Source organism: Macrotis lagotis, chromosome 2 (assembly GCF_037893015.1).
Source record: "Macrotis lagotis isolate mMagLag1 chromosome 2, bilby.v1.9.chrom.fasta, whole genome shotgun sequence".
In the NCBI taxonomy this organism is placed as follows: domain Eukaryota; kingdom Metazoa; phylum Chordata; class Mammalia; order Peramelemorphia; family Peramelidae; genus Macrotis; species Macrotis lagotis.
In genome coordinates, this window is record NC_133659.1 from 281,118,356 (window position 1) to 281,140,793 (window position 22,438).

General features: G+C 32.9%; 1 protein-coding gene across 2 annotated transcripts in view; it reads right to left on the minus strand.

Moving 5' to 3' along the window:
- MON2 (MON2 homolog, regulator of endosome-to-Golgi trafficking) overlaps positions 1–22,438 on the minus strand; it is a 167,878-nt gene that overhangs the window by 87,047 nt on the left and 58,393 nt on the right. For both annotated transcript variants that reach the window (XM_074226230.1, XM_074226231.1), the window contains exons 5-19: positions 19,815–19,944; positions 18,380–18,477; positions 16,744–16,869; positions 12,599–12,793; positions 8,782–8,906; positions 8,306–8,445; positions 6,941–7,094; positions 3,317–3,549; positions 2,975–3,056; positions 2,011–2,195; positions 1,405–1,517; positions 987–1,091; positions 517–597; positions 363–436; positions 192–282 (exon numbers count right to left, since the gene is read on the minus strand). In XM_074226230.1, coding sequence (XP_074082331.1) covers positions 192–282; positions 363–436; positions 517–597; positions 987–1,091; positions 1,405–1,517; positions 2,011–2,195; positions 2,975–3,056; positions 3,317–3,549; positions 6,941–7,094; positions 8,306–8,445; positions 8,782–8,906; positions 12,599–12,793; positions 16,744–16,869; positions 18,380–18,477; positions 19,815–19,944 — 1,932 coding nt within the window. The remainder of the gene's footprint in view (positions 1–191; positions 283–362; positions 437–516; positions 598–986; positions 1,092–1,404; positions 1,518–2,010; positions 2,196–2,974; positions 3,057–3,316; positions 3,550–6,940; positions 7,095–8,305; positions 8,446–8,781; positions 8,907–12,598; positions 12,794–16,743; positions 16,870–18,379; positions 18,478–19,814; positions 19,945–22,438) is intronic.

Below are 22,438 nucleotides of genomic sequence, written 5' to 3' on the forward strand. Positions count from 1 at the left end.
TTGACTACAAGTCAAGATATGCTATATTCTTTACAATGCTGCCTTCCCCTTGATATACAAATCATATACCACAGTTGATGAAAAAGAGTAATTTAATCCTGAATCCCCCCCAAAACTGGGTCATGAAGGAATTCCATTCTATCTTACTGAACAATCTATAATATATAAGATATAAAGGTAAAATTTTGTACCTTATTGTTTCCATAGGCCATATCCATTGCTTCTAGTGATAAGGAGCAAAGGGCATTTATTAAATGATGCAATGATACATCATCAAGATACCTAAAAACAAAAACAAAAGTTAAGACATTTTGACCTATAAAATGTAAACTGATAATTTTTCTCTCAAAAAATTCTCTTACTGTGAACTTTCAAACAATCTTGAAAGTATGTTGGAAATGACAGGTAAATCAGTCATAACTGCTGTAGTTAGAACCTAAGAGAAAGATAAAATTAAATATGATAGAAAAGTTCTGGGCAGAAATTAAACCAAAAATAATGAAGATTCATACTTACTGTACTAGGTCCTTCCACAGCTCTCCCAGGTTTTAGGGCACCTCCACTACCAGGTTTCAGTCCCAGAATCCATACAAGATGCTATAATGGGGGAAGAAAAGGACATTTCAAATTAATTTACATAAAAATAAAAGTTTTTAAATGCTAGTAAAATACAAAGTTTATCAGTGATACCATTACTGACATATCTTTAAATGGTACCCCCCCAAAGGCTAGATGCTGATGATAATTGCCATCACCTTCATTAGAATTAGAAATTTTGAGTGACATTCGAGCACACCCAAACCAAGCATTCTTCTCTCCTTCTCATTCTCTACTCTATGGCCTCCCTCACTCTTCACAACCATTCTTCCGTCCTGTCTTCTACTATCTATGCATGAGGGAGAAAGCACAGGATGACACTGGCCCACAAACCCTGTGTAATTCTGTACAGAAAGTCTACCCCCTCTGGTCCAGGTTTGATACTGTACCTGCAGAGTTGCCAAAACAAGTTGCCATGATGTCCCAAGAACAGCTCCATGGCAGTGCGCCAAGTTAAGTAAAGTCCTCATACACTGGATATTTTTTGAAGTCAGCTAAACAGAAAAAATATATATTTCATTAAATGGTAGGAAAAAAGAATCAGTATTCATATTAAAAAATAAATAAGTGGTTTGGACAACAACTTTAAATATTATACAGAACTATATTAAACTTAAGTTCCACAAAATCATAAACTATACCCATGAAAGAAATTTCTATTCTTTATGTGAACTGTATAGTTTCTTATTTTCCTATATAAATTACTTAGGCTAAAAAAGGTAAAATTTTAACATATGTACAGAGAAAATTCAAAACATTTCCTTGTTAATATGCTAGCTAAGAATAAAGAAGTGCATCTTTTTTTACCATTACTGTCCCCTGAGGCTGGACTGCTAGAGGCTGCCCAACTGCTACAACTTGCTGATGAGACTCACTTGATGGGCTGATCATCTGAACATTCTGGCCCTGAATGGAATATGCTAGGGAACAAAGGAAAGATCTAATAATTAAAATATACTGAATGTTTTAACTAAAAATTTCAAATTATAAGTGTAATCGCATTTATTAGTGCAAAATGTAGTTACTTTCTTACATATAATATTATAATATTAATACTCAAAATGTAAATATTTTGTGGAGCAAGGAAATTATGGACAATTTAAAGATTGGATAAAAAAGTTAGTACATAAAGAGGAAAACTTCCTATACCTATACTTGAAAATGCTGATTTTTCATGAAGAAAATAAAGGACAAGTTTTCTTCAGAGAGGGAGACTCAACTAATTCAGTTAATATTTATAGTCAGGACATACTGAAATACATATCAATTCAGAAAGACACACAAGTATAATGCAAAATGAAAATATTTTAGCTAAGTTGAGTTTATTGAAATTAATATGATAATGAAATGTTATCAGAGAATTAGTTTCTAATACATATAAATGAAAAATGGAAACTAAATTTCAAGTCTTACATTTGCTAGAAAATGTAGCTGCAGTTGTCGTGTTCAATACTGTAAGAGCATAATGTGGAGGCAAGGAGCCTTTGCAAATGGCAGTAATAAAAGCATCTCTTGAAGTTACAAGGCCTAGTCTCCCACAGAGAGCAGCCATTGTCAGCTCAGCTTTTAAAATATTTTCAGTGGCAGCTTCATCTGTGCTGGAAAGAGAATAAGCTATTTAGGACTTCCTGACTAATTGGTAAAAAAAGAGTACTATGTATCCCCCCAAAAAATTCAGGGAAAAAAAACCAGTATACAATTTACAAAATTCAAATAATTAGAAAATAAGCTTCATTTGTTCTTTTAAAATGGATATGATTTCTCTCTCATCACATAAATTAAATTTATTATTATACTATTCTGCAAATACAAATAACTAGTTGTAATACACATTATACATAATATAAATATAGAATTAAATATTTTAGGGATTAACAAAGATCTGACTTATTATATAAAATACTTTTCCAAAGAAGCAATTTTATAAGCTTTCAAAAATAAATATATTGATAAAAGTTAAGTTGATGGTATTTGCTTCATTAATCTTGCAATTAAAAAGTAAATTCTGCTGTGTGGCCTTGGCCAAGCCACTTAACCCCATTGCTTTGCAAACAAACAAACAAAAAAGTAAATTCTGAGGTGGAACTAGGCATTTTTGTTATTAATATTTTATTTTCTATTAAGCTAATTAAAAAAACAAGGCAATATCAGATTACTTGCTTCTTGGGGAAAGAGGAGGACCAAGGAGTGAGGGGGAAAAGTATGGGACTCAAAATTTTACAAAAAATGAATGCTGAAAATTATTTTTACGTGCAATTGGAAAAAATAAATTAAATTTTTAAAAAGCAAGGCAAACATTTTTTATTAAAAAGCGATCATTCTAAATCAATTGTTACTAAAATAAACTATAAAGCAAAGAAATACAAAGGCTGAATACCTGGCATCAAGAAGAAGTGACAGTGCAGCAAGAAGACCACACCAACAGGCATTCACCATTTCTTCCCACACAGCTCTGCTAACTTAAAGGAAAAAAAAGATCTCACAGAACTTAGTAGATACTAAAAATGTTGAATATTTCATGAACAATGCAATTAAAAAAAATTTCATTCTTTGAATATATGGCTGAATTATCTTTTAAAACTTACAATTAGTTAACTTTAGACTTAAAAGTAGTTCTTAAATCTAGCTGTCTTTTAATGATTTGGGAGTAAGACAGGCTTTTCCCTAGCTATATGACTGATCTCACTTTACATTTTTAGAAAAATATTACATTTTATACCTGTTTCCTTATCGGTCTGATCAGACACTGATTGAAAATCTTGCTGTTCTGATGATTGTGCTGGTGAAGAAGCTGTTTCGGTGGTGGTCTGACTCTCTGTTTCCACTTGTCCTAACTCTCCTTCAATCATAGTAGTAATGCCACGTACTAGGTCTAGCAAGCAGTGGAATGCCACGGACATAGCATAGCCTTCAGGAATAGTTGGTGGTTCCACTTTATCTAGCATCTCAAGGCTGAAATTATCAAGAAATTCACCATTTATAAGGTAACAGCAAAGATGAAAATGACTTTCTTACACATAATATACCTGATGTCTATATGAATGCTTTAAGGTTTACAAAAAAACACTTACAAGAATTATTTTTTTATGGGAATGATGTAAAAACTAACAAACTACATTCTGTGGGGGGAGGGAAGCAAGACTAAGACAAAAAACTGTAAAACTGAAATAAAACCTTTCTAAAATAAAAAAAAACTCTAAAAGAGATATTGCAGGTAATTTGGAGATCCCAGGAGGGTACTTTTAAAGTTGGAAGGAAACTCGGAAGTTACTTAGCTCAACCCTCTTATTTCAGAAATAAGGGCACTGAAGTCAAAAGAGGTTAAATAATTTGCCTTGAAGTCAGTAAGAGCCAGAACTTGAAAGCTACAATTATGAAAACAAAACTGGGACACTTAATAAATGATATTAATAAATATTTATTCTCTTCCCTTTTTTCCTTCTCACTCCCCTCCATGTTCTCTATGATACCACCTCAGTAACATACTTGTTGTTCCTCATCTATTCACTCTACCAATTCCATAACTTTGTATTATTTGTACCTTGGGCTTAGAATGTACTCTCTCTTCACCTCTACCTTTTAGCATTCCTGGTTTCCTTCAACATCCACACACTCATTGCCCAACATAACAACCCATACCTCCATACCATATCACACACACACACACACACACACACAAACCTTCTAAGTTTCCCCATTACAATGAGAGTTTCAGGACAAATTTTTGTTTTTCTTTGTGACCCTAACATTGAGTACATAACTCTTTGAACCCGCCATGCAAAAATATCTGCAGATAAGAACACATAGATTTAGATATATTCTTACAGAGTGTCATAGGGTCACAGCTATTTATATCAAAACAAAGGCAGTATTGACTTTAGCACTCATTTAAAAATTCACTGAAATTGTAAACGTTATAAAATATACTTATGTGGTATGCTTTCAAAAGAAGAAGTGAGCAGAGCAGCTAGGTGGTTCCATGGATAGAGCACCTGACCTGGAGTCAGGAGGACCTGAGTTCAAATCTGAGCTTATTCACTTAATAATTACCTAGCTTGGGCAATTGCCTTGCCAAAAAAAAAAAAAAAAAGGTAGTGAAAAAAGTTTTGACTGCATACAAATTGGAAGAAACAGTCAGCTGGAAGTATGATCATGATAATCTGAGTATAAAGTTCAATATTGTTTTTTTACTAATGTTTTCAGATGCTATAGAGAAGGCATAGAATAGATGAATGTCATGATTATCAAATCTGCAGGTAGGAAAAAAATGTTTTGAATAAGAGAGTCAAGAAACAAAAATTTGAATGAACCATGAAGATCCATCAGGTTAGAATAAGTTGAAACTAATAAAATGAAATTTGACAAAAATACCACATTTGGTCCCCCCCAAAAAAATTATAAATGTAGAATATGTGGTTATACAGCAATTGAAATTTAAAAAAATCTACAAGCCTTGAGAATAATTAGTGAAAGATAACTCTTCCCTCACAGAAGAGGAGTGAGTAGTCACTGTAGCACATATTTTTCTCAATTATTTTACTTTATCCCAAGTGAGGGTTAAGGGGTGGGGCAGGGGAGAGAAGGATAAGACTGATGTGAAAATGACTAACATGGTTCAAAAGATATATGGACTACTTAAGTAAGTCATAGGGTCTGATATCTTCAGGTGGATGCTGAACAATTACATATTAGAGATATAGCAGGGATTCCTGCTCAGGTACTAGGAGGACAAGATGATCTTTAAGGTCCCTTTTATAATTCTGAGATTGTGGTTTTTTCTGTAACTAAACAATAAACTATGATGATAAGTACACACATTGACCCATAATGTTTTTTACAAGAATTTACTTATGATATATTCATATAAAGATGTGCTGTATGATCTGATCCTTTTGTACAGATAAACTTCAAACAAGAGATAAGCAAAGACACCACCTACTTTTAATGGGAGAGGTAAAGCACTATGTGTGTGGAATGCTGCATTTTAATGAAACATATAGTGGTTGATGTTAGATTTTTTTCCCCCTTTAAGAGAAAGAAAGGCTTACATATTAAGCTGGGGAAGAGGGATGAAAAAAATAATTGATATTGAAAAGACATCAATAAAAGTCTAAATACACACACACATATGTGAGTATGTGCACTGATATATATATATATATATATATATACACATATAAATATATATATATATATATCATATACACATATACACATTCACATGTTTTTAACAATTCCAAGCAAACTTTGAAAATAATATGCAAAATTCAGTTCTCCCTCTCTCCCAAGACTTGAGACCAAGACTTTGAGCCAGCTACTCAGTATCTCAGTCTCACTTTTCTTAACTATAAAATGAGGAGGTCGAGTTAGATTGTGTCAAGGAGTCTTTAACCTCCAAGGGGTCTTAACTTATCTTTGACTTCCAGTTTCACTACACATAGAAGAGAGAAAACTAGCAACCTGTGAAGCTATATTTTTGTAACAAGATATTAAATGATCTTCCATTGTCTAAGGATGGTAAAGAATTTTCATTTCGTTATTTTAATCTTTGTCAGTCACCCTGTTGTGGAATAGAAGTTAAGAATTCATCATTCAAAGGAAATTGGAGGAGTGCATGTTCTGCATAAGAGAAGCAGTACAGAGATTATCATCAGACTAGTTATACAAGACAAGCACACACGAGGAGATGCCACACACTCTACTGACATTGGAATAATAACATCAAGAGAACCAGAGGAAGGCCTCTCGCACAACAACTAGACTCCTCCAAAATTTGTGGAAATATATGGAAATTAATGGAAGGAGGACCTTCTTGAGGAGGTCACAGATCCAACTGAAATATGAATTTTATTCCTTTTTTATAAGTAAATGACAGCAAATGCCCAATAGCAATAAGATTCAATACAGCACTGAGTGTCTTTACTTCTGAAATACAAAGTAAGGTTAATACCATTAAGAAATCTCTAATTTGTAACAACAGGGTCACTAAAACCAGCCAGTAAGAAAATAATGCAAATGAACTCAAGTCATTAGACATAAAGATAAAGGGATAAAAATAATCCTGAGAGAATGAATTGCATTGCCTCACTCATGTCTTGCCACGGTATGTTGTTAAAAGTATAAACAATAAAAATATGAGAAAGTTAGCCCCAAACATAGGTCTCAGAATAGAAGAAACCAGTCAAAAATGTCACAACTAAACTGTGAATACATATATGATAATACTCTGTCCTTAACAGTAGTTATCTACCCTAATGGGAAAGAAATATTTTGAAAAGCATTTCATGAGAAATATCATCCCCAAGATCTCATTCTTTCCAAAATAAATACTGTTAATACTTACTAGGTTGCTTTGGCACTCCCTTGAACCGTGACAGTCAGGATAGGTATCCAGGTTCCTCTATATTCAAAAGCAGGAAGCACAGTAACACCTCCACCCATTCCCAACATTCCTGAGTTTGTTGGTGCTGAGGCTGGGCCACCAGAATTATTATTTCCTTTGAAATAAGCAAAATTATTAACTTAACTTTCAATATTATTATTTACAAGTGAAACTCAAATCTATATTATAATAAGTGTCTCTGGTGTTTTAAGCCCTTCATAACTTGTTCCCAATGTTTGTCCTTCATTTTCGAAGATCATGACATTAGGGAGGTGATGTCATGACAAGCATATGAATTATTGAGTGAGGGGGTGCTATGCTAGGTCACCAGTCTCACTTTCTCTTCCAGAGCCATCTGGGTTCAGTGACTAGATATGAATCAGAACAACTGGAGATGGCCCTGGATGTGAGGCAATCAGAGTCAAGTGATTTGCCTGAGGTCACACAGTGTGCCTGAGGTCAGATGCTCCTGACTACAGGGTCAGTACAATACCTATAGGGCAGCTAGGTAGCACAGTGGATTGGTCATGAAGTCAGGAGGACAGGAGTTTGAATCCAGCCTCAGACAACTGAGCTGTGTGATCTAGGGCAAGTCACTTAACTCTCACTGCCTCACATCCAGGGTGTCTCTAGTCATCCTGATTCCTATTTGGCCACTGGACCCAGATGGCTAGAGAGGAGAAAGTGAGGCTGGTACCTTAGCACAGTACTCCCCACTCAAATCCAATTCAAGCACTTGTAATGGCAGCACCTCCTAGATGTCGTGGTCTTCTTGGAGAATGAGGGACAAAAAACAAACAACCTGCTCCCAACAAAGCATTTCTAAGTTTATAGATTATTCCTTTTCTTTCTATTCATTCATAGCATTCCATATCTCATCTATATGATTTTGCACACATTCCTTCCTCCCCTCTGCCTCTTATAATCCCCTTGTTTCCTTCAAAACTCTGCTCAAGCCATTACATCAATGTCACTTTTCTTGAATTCCCTCACATTATTGCTACCCACTTTCTACTTTGTATTTATTTTTTATCCTTTCTTTGTACTAATATAAATCCATGTTTATCTCCTCTAATAGAATATAAGCTCCTTAAGGAGAAGGGTTGTTTCACTTCTCTTTCTGTCTTCCTTATAACAGTTTCAGTCACAGAATAGACAATAAAAATTTGTTGACTAATTACACAGTAATCCATATGCAGGGAACATAGTTTTTTTTTTTTTAAAGGAAAGAATAAAACTGAGAAGATTTTTACCTAGCAGGTTAAGAGAGTTTGAACAAATTAATGTGAAATAACTGGAAAGAAAATAACAAAATAGAGCATTTACCAGCTTGATTTGTTGTAGTAGATGCTGTCCCCGTTGTTGGGACAAGAAACAATGACTGGATGAAGGATCCCAATGCATTTACAATGTCTCGGAAAACCTTAGTAGAATGTTGTTTCATGTCATAAGATTGACAAAAGGACCTGCAAAATACTTTAAAATGTTTCTAAACAACAATATTTAGCAACAAATCATGCTAATAAACTAGTCAAGATACCATACATTAATGATCTTTAAAAATAAAGATAAAAATCTTATTCATCCTAGAACACTTCAAAGAAGTCATCATTCTAAAGGATTTTGGCATTATTTGCTCAGTTTTACATAAACAATCACCTTCCCTCTGACTGCAAACCTCTCTACCTTTCTGACCACATATAAAGAAAGTCTAATTTTGTTTGAAAAAATTCTTAGTAATTTGTAACAATTATTTTAATCTCTGATAATTGAAAGTTCTGACTATGCCTCTGGGGTCATACCTTAATAGCTGGGGCTGTACACAGAGCCTGTGAATTGATTCCACGGCAACTGCTCTTAGCCACTGGGGCTTATCTGCATCCAGAAACTTCACTAGGAGTGAAAGAAATATCTCACATTCGGTTACCTAAAGGAAGAAACATTAAAAATATACAATACACATCTTAGTTAATCAACCTGACACCAGAATCACAAACATACTCTACAATTAATTCTAGTTCACAAAAGAAAGAAGTCCACTGAAGGTTTGTTTAGAAATACTAAGAGTGAAAGTTGTTTTGATAAGTATTTCTCTTATTTTAGACACTCTAAAAAAAAATTCAGCAACCATTTACTTTTTTTTTTTTTTTAGTTTTTGCAAGGCAATGGGGTTAAGTGGCTTGCCCAAGGCCACACAGCTAGGTAATTATTTAGTGTCTGAGGGCAGATTTGAATTCAGGTACTCCTGACTCCAGGATCAGGGCTCTATCCACTGTACCACCTAGCCGCCCCAAACATTTACTTTCCAAAAATGTTAATAAGGATTTCTCACAATTTCTCACAATTAACATTGCAAAAAATAATTAAGTTTAAAATTATTAAGTATAGGAAAGAGTGCCATTGGATATTAAAATTTCAAATCAAAGTAAATATGAAGAGAATTATCAAATGTCATTCACATTCTATACTGGCCTTTCTTGATTCTCTTGATCCCTCAACCCCCAGCTGTTACAGTGTTCTCTCCCTCTTGAAGTCACGTGGAATATAGTTTGAATTTACTCTTCTATGTAAATATTATGTCAGAAGTATGTAATCTCTTTTAAGATTACATAAGGGAAGGGATTAATTTTTTCTTTGTAAGCCTAGCAATTGGCACATTACCAATATTGTGATAGATGTTTAATAAAAATGTACTGAATTTCAAATCTACTGAATGGAAAATAGGCAAAATTGGCATCACAAACTATAACGAATCAAATGTGTTCATATTTTAATTAATTACAAGGGAAGCTATAAATTATGGAACTGTAGATCGAAGTTTGATTTTGAAATTCATTTTGTTAAGGTGGAGTAGAAAAAGTATTAGTTCTAAAGTCAGTGGATCTGGGTCCAAATTCTACTTTTGATGTATGCTACCTATTGATCTTAGGCAAATCAACTAACCTCTCTGAACCTCAGATTACTCATCTGTAAAATAAGAAGGCTGGTCCTGTGATCCCTTTTAGTTCCAGACCTAAGATCCTAAGATAAAATATGGTCACAAAGATTGAAAGAGTTCTCACTGTTTCTACAACAGGACAAAAAAACAACAGCAAAACATTTGATTTTCAATTAAATCTACTACTAAAAATGATAGTGAAAACAAAATGTTGAAATAAACAGTGAATAGGTCTTTCTGACAATAATTTTAATTGTATTACTAAAATTGTTATTCCTTAGGAAAAAGATGGAATTTCTTGATTTAAAATTTGAAAAAAAAAAATATAAGAAATTCATTTGAGATAAAAGGTAATAGAAATAAGCTCAAAACAAAAGTTATTGGAATACTGACCATGTCTGACTTTCTGACAATGATTTGAATTTTATTAATAAAATTGTCATCCCTTAGGAAAAAAAGGTGAATTTTTTTTATTTAAAATTTAAAAAATACTCAAATAATAACTCATTTAAGATAAAATGGCAATTGAAGTAAAGTTTAAACCAGAAGTTACTAGAATAACAAAAGAATCAATATTTTTCTATTAAAACAAAATGTGGTAAATCAACAATTCTAAATGTTAACATATTCATATTATGAAAAAAATTATAAAAATAAATATCCCGAAAAGACAGTAACTGAGATAGATTTAGAGTCAGAAGACCCCAAGATCTGCTACTTAATACTTAAGAGTGACTTAAAAAGTCACTAACCTCTTTGGATTTTGGTTCCTCATCTATTAAATGAGATAGCTGATGAGATGGCCTTTAAGGTTCCTTCTAATTCTAAGCTCTTAAGATTTTATTCCCAAGTAATTTAATATTATAGCATTATAACATGATCAAACTTAAATAAACAAGATAATAAAATATCATAGAAAAATAGAATTTTATTTTAGAAAGGAATTTAAAAATCACCTGGTTGAACTTCTACTCTTTTTACTGATGGATAAAATAGGGATTATTATTAGCTATTATTTGGTCAAAGTCACACAGCTAATTCACAGAAACAGGAGTCCAACCTAAGTCATCTTGTTTCAGATTTAGGGCTTAATCCACTACACTTACTATACTCTCCTGAATCAATCCTCAAAGTTGAGAGAAGTCTCTCTTCTCTACAGAACCTATCCACACACATAATCTTTCACCACTGCCTGACCATACACTTGCTACTGAGCTGATCTGAATATTTTATATTATATTACTGCAAGTAATAAAAAGCCAGCATGCACCAACTCTCACTGGTGTTAGGGAGGAGGTAGCTCCTACATGTCACTGGAAAAAAAGAATTCAGCCTTCATCCCAACTATTTGCATATATGACATGGCATATTTTACCATTTTCCAGTCTGTTCCATAATAGGATCATCAATTTTTCAAAACACAATAATAAAATTAACACATAACAGCTGCCCCTCCCTAAAAATTGAGAATTGAAGCTACTCTACTGAAGGAAATACTCATTTCTTGCCACTAAGTATGCTAGATATTATGTCTTAGATATAGAATTTATGATAACTTAAAATATTGTCTCCATTCTGTTTTCTATGGATTTACCATAAATAATACAGCTTTTTTTCCCCCAAAAGTACATGATGGGGCAGTTAGGGTAGCACAATGGATAAAGCACAGGCCCCGGAGTCAGGAGTACCTGAGTTCAAATCTGGCCTCAGATTTGATAATTACCTAGCTGTGTGGCTTTGGGCAAGTATTTTGCCTTGCCAAAATAAAAACAAAAGTACATGATATTTTCAATGCTAAAAATTATATTCATTATATCCATAATCAATTTTGGTTTATACAATGTAAGGGATACATTACATGATTCCCCCTAAAACATGTAATTTAAATGTCTAATAATGAATTATAACTTCAAGTGTCTTTTAATCAAGAATATCCCAATAAGTTTCTTTTCTTTTTAATCATTAGAAGACTGTTCACAAGCTAAATTTTTCTGATTAGAGCAACTCACGAAATTTTGAATGGAGTTTGCTTAAAATAAAAGATGTTGGGGCAGCTAGGTGGCAGAGTGGAAAGACCACTGGCCTAAAAGTCAGGAGGAGCTGAGTTCAAATCTGCCCTCAGACACTTAATAATCACCTGTGTGACCTTGGGCAAGTCACTTAATCCCACTGTTTTGCAAAAAGAAAAAACAAACAAAAAAATAAAAGATATGGAATAGTTGTGATGTCAGTGCACAGTGGTCACACCAATGAGATCTTAATCTTTTGACATTGATTTCATTTGTTATGTGAGGCAATGAATTTATGCAAATAAAATGGAGCTAAAGAAAGGGGCTTTAAGTCTAGTTGTGAATTTCTAAATGAACCATATGCCTTAGTATAAATCACAAACTCTTGGCTTCAGTTTATTCAACTGTAAGATTTCATAAGAAGAAAAGTTATTATTCTTCATTAATCTTCAAGTGGGCCACAGAGACAATACAAACAGTAGTGACACTGCCAATCCTGTGGTCCCTTCAGTTGTCACATTTCTTCACAAAACAGAAATATTGTATAAGCACAGAAAAATTAAAAAGTGGATAATCCAGGTAAAAGCTGAATGATTTAAAAGCTAATGTCTCAATGGATCAACTTCTCAAATGAACCCATATAATTATACAAGAAACTTACCAAGAACTTACCAAAAGACTATAAAACTGCTTAATCAGGACTGAAACTACTCTCAAAAGACGCATACAAATGGGAAAATATGGTTTTTCAACTGGTGCAGGAGAAGATGAAGTACAGGAACCTTGTCTGAACTTGATATTTGGGGAGAAGAGCTTTATCACAAGTGGACATACTCTTTCTTTAAGAAGAAAACTAAATTCTTGGTGCTGTTGAGGAAAAAAATACTTCAATTAACATTTAAGAATTCTAAAATAAAATCTTTTTTAGTCAGTAAAACATTAATCAATTAAATAATCAATATTAAAAACTCATGTATAAAATTTCTATTGTCTAACATTGTTAGACATTCAAGAGTATTGTTTCCTTAAAGATCATATTGTCTAAATGACAGGCAAAGATATATTTGTATTAAATGAAAAACTTAGATATCATAAGCATATTTTAAAATTTAATTTTATTCCATTCTGTAAATCTGGGTATAATGTACACACAGATAGGCACAAATTTTAATGAATGATTTTTTACAAACAAAACAAATAACTCTAAAAATAAAGATAGATGGTCATGTGTAAGCTTACTGTATAGAATACTTGCCTGCTGATTGAGCCCTCCACAAAAATCTTCCTTCCCTATATAATTATTTGCTGATCTAGTGTTTAAAAAAATTTCAGTTTACTTTTCTGGTGGCAGGGATCTGGACATTGAGGAGAAATTCATCAGCTGGGGAGTTGTAATATGAAGTATGTCAGCTGAACAAATTGTAGTATGTGATTGAGAAAAAAATGTTCTGTGATGGAAATGATGAACAGGATACTCTCAGTAAAAAACTTACTAGAGCAGGTGCAATGGGAATATACAGTATACAAAGTAACAGCAGAACTCTGAAGGACTTATGATAAAGAATACTACCGATTCCAAAGACAGAGTTGAAAGTGTCTGAATACAGATAGAAGGATATTTTCCCCACCACTTTATTTTTCTTAAGGTTTCTCTTTTTGGGGGAAGAGTTATATTTACTTTTACAATATGATTATTGTGGTAATGTTTATCATGACTATACATTTTTAACTTGTCAGGTAACTTGCTTTCTCAATGAGGGGGAGTGGGGTGGAGAGGAAGGTAAAGAATTTGGTTTTGCAATGTTGAAACTTGTTTTTGCATGAAACTGAAGGAAAAAATTTCAGTTTATTGAAGGCTTAAGACCCATTCCTCTAAGCTAGCCATTCAAGCAAGCCTTTTATTTCAGATTTGAATTATAAAAAATTTTATTCTATTCCACTCACTACACTACTTAAACAGTGCTTTAATTGTTCATTTATTAGAGGCAGCTAGGTGGGATAGAGGATAAAGTAGTGGATCAGGAGTCATGAGGACATGAGATCAAACCCAGTCTCAAATACTTACTCGCTATGTGACCCTGGGCAAATCATGAAATTCCTTTCAGGCTCTGTTTGCTCAACTGTAAAATGGGAATAATAACAGATCCTACAGCCCAGGATTGATTTTAGATCAAATTAGACAGTATCTGTAAGGTGTTTTGCAAACCTTAAAACTGTATATAAATACTAATTATACTTATTTTTCATTCTACAATTAAGCATAAAGTATATATTTTTTAAAAAGAACAAAGGGGATACTCACTAAAATATCACAAATAAAATCTTTTGACATTTTAGAGGCAGGCAGATTGTGCAACAGAGCAAGTACTGGACCTGGTATCAGGAAGACCTGAGTCCAAATTTAGCCTCAGACAGTAGTGTGACCTTAGTTGGTAGAGTTAGTTTTCTCAATAGTAACAGATAGGACTTCTTTCCCAGGATTGTGGTATACATAAAATAAATAATATTTGTAAAGTTATTAGCACAATACCTGGCATATAGCAGGAAACTATAAATGATACCTATTATTATTATTTTATGGAATGAAAAATTAAGATATATTCCAGGATCTTCAAATTCTTCCTCTTTACTATCAATGGGAGTCAAATAAAAAAGTGAGATTAAGCATTAGAAATGTATGAAAGTTGTGATTATAGAATTTAGCAGTTTAGAATAAAATTAATTCTTGTTTAACATAGAGTACACTAAGGTATCTTTTAGGTCATTCTAATTCCCTTGTTAAAACATTATGCAGATGAGGAGGACAAATTTTACCTAAATTCAAATGAATAAAGATTTATTAAGAGTTTACTATGGGGGCGGCTAGGTGGCGTAGTGGATAAAGCACCGGCCTTGGAGTAAGGAGTACCTGGGTTCAAATCTGGTCTCAGACACTTAATAATTACCTAGCTGTATGGCCTTGGGCAAGCCACTTAACCCTGTTTGCCTTGCAAAAAACTAAAAAAAAAAAAAAAAAAAAAGTCTACTATGGGGGCAGTTACATGGTGCAGTGGATAGAGCACCAGTCCTGGAGTCAGAAGGACCTGAGTTCAAATACAGTCTCTGACACTTAATAATTACCTAGCGGTGAGACCTTGGGCAAGTCACTTTAACCCCACTACCTTAAATAAAAAAATAAAAAATTTAAAAATTTAAAAAAGTCTACTAAAGGCACTGTGCTAGGCAATAGAGATATAATGACAAATTAGACAATCCCAAACTGAAGTAGCTTCAAAGACTGTGGATAAATAAGGACTATCATTTTACATTAGTACAAAAGAAATGGTTTGACCCTACAAGAAGGGAACAAGAAAGATATAGGTTTACAAATAAGAAAATATGACATTTTGAGGAAAGGAAACACATTAGCTGGAGAAGAAAAAGATAAAAGGCTTCCTGGAGAAGTTGACACCTGAACTGCACCTTGAGAAAAATGAAAACTCAAAGTAGCAGAAATAATAAAGGAGTACCTTCTAAGACTGGAACTGGATTCACAATCTAATGGGAATCAGATTTCATTAGCTTGTGAGCTCCTGAGGAGCAGGGATTGTGTTTGCTTCTCTTTGTATCCCCAGAAATAAGAAAAAATATCATCTAATAGCCCTGGAATGGTTGTTGGGAGCCAGAATGCCAGGTTGGGGAGTTTGTATTTTATCTTGGGAGCAAGAGAAAATCACTCAAGCTTCATGAGCGGGGTGTGTGGCAGAGAGGAGACCAAACAGGAAGACCCAGAGTCCAACCCCATCTCTGCACCCCAGTGCCTTGGCAAGTCACTTCTGAGCTTCCTGACCGGTCAATGGATCCTAACACACCTCGAGTCCATACTTACAAGGACTGTTATAAGGCTCAGTGTATAGGCAGAGCAACATGTAAACTGTCAATTCGTATAGTAACAATGTCTGCTACTGTTCACTAGGTTCAAGCCAAAGCTTGACACCTGCATCAGTCAGAGTACCCCAAAACATAGCACATTTTCTAATCCACACATTCAGGGATTCTATTTACTTATTCCTGAAATGTACTCCTCCCTCTTTCTCTGCTCAATGAAATTACTATGGAACTTTAAAACAGATACAAATCTGTGACCTCAAACTAGAATATATATATATTCCCTGAAAAAAAGTGTTTGTATCTTCCTACTTGGAGTTTGGCACTGTAAAGTATACACAGCAAGTATTCAGTAAATATTGAATAAGTTAATGATTTTTAAAAACAAAGAGTTTAGTGAGTATCCCTAAGGAACCATAAGGCAAAGAATTCTGTGATTTTGCAATACTAAAGATAATATAGTTCACATAGTTCATAGTTCTATCCTAAGTTTATAAGGGTGTGTGTGTGTGTGTGTGTGTGTGTGTGTGTGTGTGTAAAAGGAGGGGGGAACTGTTTGATGAAAAGATAATTACCAAACTAAGATAATTAAAATTTTTACAGAAGTATAGTATATTATTCATGACATAAAAAATATTATTCCATAATTTTAATGAATATTGGTTTAATAATTTAATTTATTTTAATTTAATAATACATTTTAATATAATTCAATAATAAAAATAATAAAATTATATAAAAATTAAAATAAATAATATAAATTAAATAAATTAAATACTAATAAAATAAAAATTTAATGATAAATTAATAAGAGATTTTAATTTAATCGTTTAACAATTTAATAATAATAGTTTAATGATTAATAATAGTTTAATATTTCAATTTTTAAAATAAATAATGGAAACACATAAATATTATTTCATTGCTTCAGTAAATCTGAAATGTCTTACTTGTAAAAAAACTTGTGGAAAATCATTCAAGACTGACTCCAATAGTTCGAGGCCAAAAGTTCGAGTCATTTCTGTCATTCCTACTAGCCAATATGGAGCATCAGCATTTACCAACTGACAAAGATCCTGAGAAAACAAATGCAACAAAAATGAGTGGGATAAAAAAAGATTTAATCAAATTTTTAAAAATGAATTCCCTTTTATATAACTCAGTTTTCCTACTGAGAGGCAAAAATGGAATCCCATTTTTAAAAATAATATTTCCTAAGTAATATTTTTAAAAAGCATAACTTGATCAATATATAAGAATTTGAAAAATCAAAAAAAATTTTCCTCTCTAGTTTGTCATGTCCTCCAGTTAACACAAATAAAATAAAGTCTTTAATGCAAGTATCCTTTGTGTTACACTCAATAGGAATAACACCAGATTTGGCAGAAAGAAGAAAGAAAAAAGCCACTGGCCTCTTGGACAGAGTTCTGGATTTGCTGTAGAGAAGAACTAGGTTCAACTATACCTCTGATACTTAGAAGCAGATTGATTAGGGTAAGGTACCTTAACAAATGAGGCTCAGTTTCCTTATAAATAAAAGGGGATCAGTGATACCTGCAATACTTACTTCAGAGGGTTATTGCGAAATAAAAATGAGATAACAGATATAAGATATATTCTAAATTCACAATAGCTATATAAATGTTACTCATTTTACTGAGTAATAAAGACTCTGAGTTTGAATTTTATCTGGATCACCCTGACCTTCATTATTTCAAGAGTTATTGTGAGGACCAAATGAGTCAATACAGTCTACTCAAACAAAATGCTACTTTCAATGTATGAAAACAGTTCATGCTAAATGAAACCTTTTTGTAATAAAAATAAATATCTCCTGATTGATCTTTTATATATTCTGAATCAATTCAATTCCCTTAAAGGAATATCTATATTTCTACATAACAATTATGTGATTTAAAATGGATTTTAGTGATCTAAAAATGAAAATTGCTTGAAATCAAGAAAAGTTCTACCCTCTTCCTCATATTTAGTTTATTCTTTTGCAATGTTAATCTAAATTATATGCAATGATAGAATACCTTAATAAGCAGTCAACTGCATGTCTAAGACTGAAAAGAAGTGTGTGTGCGCATGTGAGGATGCAATTTAAATGCAGTTTAATCTCAGAAAAGAAGAGAGTAGCAGCTGAACTCTGAGAAAGTTCTCTGCAGATGGGGAAAATTTGAGCTGAATCTGAAAGTAAATTAGGGAAACAAAGTCAAGGGAGAGGGGATCAGTGCATTCCAGTAAGGAAGACATTTAGCACAGCTTCTTCATCTAAAAAAGGAGTGATAATAATGGCTAGAAATGCCTTGCAGCATTATTATAAGAAAAACACTCAGTAAATGTAAAACATATTAATGTGAAATAGATAATATTACTACTCTCTAATTTTTAGCTTTAAACCTCAAATGTCACTTAACAGATATAGATGGCTAAATTATTTTTTTTCATTTCATTCCTTTGAACCATTTTTTTTAAAAACGCTTTTTCTAATGAGAAAAATGGAATTAGATTTAACACTCTAAAAAAAGCATTATGAACAATAGCAAAAAGTGAAGAAAGCAATTTCTATCATACAAATACCTGGAAGAGCATGTATGCATCTTTTGCACAGGGCTTCAGAGTGCTAACAGAACGCCTATTGCTGTTTCCTTGAACCAGTACTGGCTGTTCCACAACATCTGTAATCAAAACAGAATGTGTTATATGTATTCACAACAATTGGATAGTAAATCATGTACCCTTGGATTGATGGAATGGAACTGACCAAGCTAAATTTCCATATAAGATACCTTTTTAAATTACTTTCATGATAATTTCAGAGACAAAAAGATGAACAGAACTGTCTACAGTAGAATTCATTTGTGAGTCTCCTAATAAAGAAGATTCTATTTTTGGTCTATTAATAAAAAGGCCCCCCACAGTCCTAACAAGATTAAGACTCAGATGGATAACATTCTGCTAGGTTTCTGAATTTTAATTTAAATAAAGTGAAATATATTAAGTTTACCACACAATTAATTCCCATTTCAAGCATTCTTGCAATTCCTATGGAATTACTGATTCATCAGTTAGCTATTCAAGTGACATCTCTGATAAAGGCTCACTGTTTAATGTTACAATAGACGATCTCAAAAGGTATAGATTGAGATGCCCTACAGGAAAACTTTTCTATTTCATACAAATATGCAAGACATAATATAAATCACTGAGTTATCCTGGTTTTATCTGAACATGACCCAAATAACTACATAGGACACACTAATTAAGATTAAATCTTTTTTTTTAATTTTATTTTTTTAAGGCAATGGGGTTAAGAGTGACTTGCTCAAAGTCACACAGACAGATAATTATTAAGTGTCTGAGGCTGGATTTGAATTCAGGTCTTCCTGACTCCAGGGCTGGTGATCTATCCTCTGCACCACCTAGTTGCCCCTAAATATTTTTTTTTAAATTAACACTTCCATCTGGTGGAAGTAAATTTATATTCTTTTAAAGAAAGTTAGTACAAATCAAATATGTCAAATTTAAGAAATATTGCTTCAATAAAACAATCAGAAAGCCCAGGAACAGATAGTTTCAGTAGCTAAAAATAGCTAAAATTGGTCAACTAATGGAAAAGTGAAGTTCATCTCTCTGAACAAATAAAACTCCAAAAGAAAATCACTAAGACAAAAATGCAAAAAAAAAAACCAGAAAGCAATGGAGAATAAAATAAACTATGTAGGAAAAGATCCATCATTTATTAACTCTATTAGGAAGAAAAAATATTAATGATCTCAGTAGGAAAAAATAATCTTTTGAACTAATCTACTGCATAGAAAATAAATTTGATGTCAGTAGCAAATTTCATAAAATGAAGTTGAAGGGATATATAATTCATTGTAGGAAAAATCACATATATTTTTAAAACACATTCTGTTGTTTTGTATTGATATCAAAATATCAATAGCTGATGGGAAACCATACTAATAAGAACTTATCTAACAATAAAAGAAAGGAAATAACTCAAATTTACCTTTATGTCGTTCATCCTCAGCAACCATCCTCTCAAATACAACAGTAACAACTTGTCGTACAGTAGCAGCAGCTGTATTATTTGTAATATTATCTTTTGTAAAGTGCAGACGAAAGCAAAGAACAATTGCCTGAAAAAGCAATTTTCAGCTAATGAAAATAAAAATTAAACACCATCTACTCATTTTCTTTTTTTCTATCAGAAATAGCAGAAAATTAAATAATTTCCACTTTTGTGTAAGCAGACATTTGGTAAACTTTATTGCAACACAAGTCCAGGAGAACCAAAACAACTTTATTACGGAATGTATGTGCACCCATGAACAAAATAGCATTATTTACAGGAATATAATGCTCCACAAGCACACTTTTTCATAAAAATGAGAATAATGGAATGTTCCAGAAAACCAAATATTCAACTGGCTGGGGGAGAGAGAAGAGATGAGAGGGAGAACATTTAATTAAGTTTGGGAAAAGAACATAAATTCATACTTGGGTGGGGGAGAAGGTACCACAGGACACATTTGAATTGGGGTAGTATAGTGTCTAAGTGGCAGAAGAAAACCAGAAACAAGAAAAAAAAAGATTTTCCTATTACCAGCATCCCTTAGATGATCCTCTTAAGTTTAGCACAGGAGATTTAGCAGGGAGGACAGTCCTCAATTCCTACCCTTTTAACATCAAAAGTCGCTTCCAAACTACTATGTATAAAATCTATGATCCTTGAGCACAGGGATTGTTTCAATTTTGTCCTTCTAGCCCCAACATGGCATAGTGACTGATACATAACATATATATCTAATGAATGCTGACTAATTGATGATATAGGAGGATTATTTCAAGTCAAGCTTTAAGTTAATCTAGTGATTTCAGGAACCTCATCCCTGGCAAGCCACCTACTTGCTAATATATGAAACTCCTGAAACTACAGGCTTAGATGCAAAACTATGAGACCTCAGAAATCAGTGTTCCATCCACATTTTACAGATGAAGAAATTGAGGTCAAGAGGTTATTTAAACAATTCATACAGGCAGCAAAATCATTCCACAATTAGGAAAAGAAAATGCTCTCATTAAAACTCATTTACTTAAACTAACAAGTATTTGTCAATCGTATAACTGATTTCAAATTCCTCCTAATTTAACTAGTGGAAAGGTAATAAGGGGAATTAAGAGTCAGGAAAGGGTGGCTCCTAAGAAAAGAAAGGATTTCAAAAGATTATGATGAGGAAACATAAAGGACAGTGCCATATCTGTAAAATGAAGAGGGTGGTCCTTATGGTTCTATATCAATGATCCAATACCAGGAACAACTAGTAATTCCTGTTTGGTTAGAATAGGAGTCTGTGGAGGGAAGCAGCATGAAATATAGATGGAAAATTAAATTGAAGTTAAACTGTGGAAGATGATAATTATGAAATAATTTCAATTTATCCCCCTACAAGGGACCACTGAAAAATTCTGAAGATGATGACAAAGATTTGGGAGTAATTTGTAAAAAAAGTGGTGAATAAAAAATAGTTACTCATGGTGAAGCCATGAGTGGGGCTGAGATAGTCAAAGCAAGCAAAGAAAGAGATAGACAGAGAAGGAGAGAGACAGAGACAGACAGAAGCAGAGAGGAGAAAAGGCCTAACAGGAACTTTAAGATACTCAATAATTAAGGACCCAGAGGAGGAAATTAACCCAGTGGGAATCTAGGAGGTATGGTCAGACAGGCAAAAAAAAAAAAAGAACTAGAAAAAAAATGGTTCAATTTTAAATTAAAAAAAAATAATAAAGATCATGGCTAGCTATCCTTTTATTTTTTAGTTAGCATGTGAAGAGGTAAAGAAAAATATAAAATGGCTTTTCATAACAGCGATGCTAGAAGGGCAAAACTGATATCCGCTTCACAAACAGCATCATAATTTAGGCTTTAACTGCTTTAGATAAAACAGTGGCTCAATAGTCAGGGAGAATCCAGGTACTGAGACATGTATCACAATAGAGTTCTACTGTAGGTAAGAAGATGTAGAAAATATATTCTCCAAAAAAAGTAAAATACTGATTTTAAAACTTAAAAATCCTTTTTACTAAATTATCTTGCTTTCATAACAAAAAACACTCACTATACAGTAGTCTTTGGCTTCATTGTGGTAAGTAATATCCAAAAGCTGACTAAAATTCACCTATCTTGAGTTCAAATCCCTACTCTTACACTTACCAACTGAATGACCTAGGGCAAGTCATTTAAACTCGGAACACCTCAGATTTCTCAATTGCATATTAGAAATTATAATGATACCTTAAGCAGATGTAAGCAGACCTTACAAGGTTAGTGTATGAATAAACAGCAATTTGCATGTTTTAAACAACTTTGTACATATCAATTATTATTATTATTATTATTATTTAAAAAATTAATGAAAAGGTCATTTCCAGGAAAAATATATATTACATAATGTATTAATTTAAAATTATATTATGGGAGCAGCTAGGTAGCGCAGTGGATAGAACACCAGCCCTGGAGGTAGGAGTTCAAATTCAGCCTCAGAAATTTAATAATTACCTAGTTGTGTGACCATGGGCAAGCCACTTAACCTCATTGCCTTACAAAAAATAAACATTAAAAAAAAATTATAT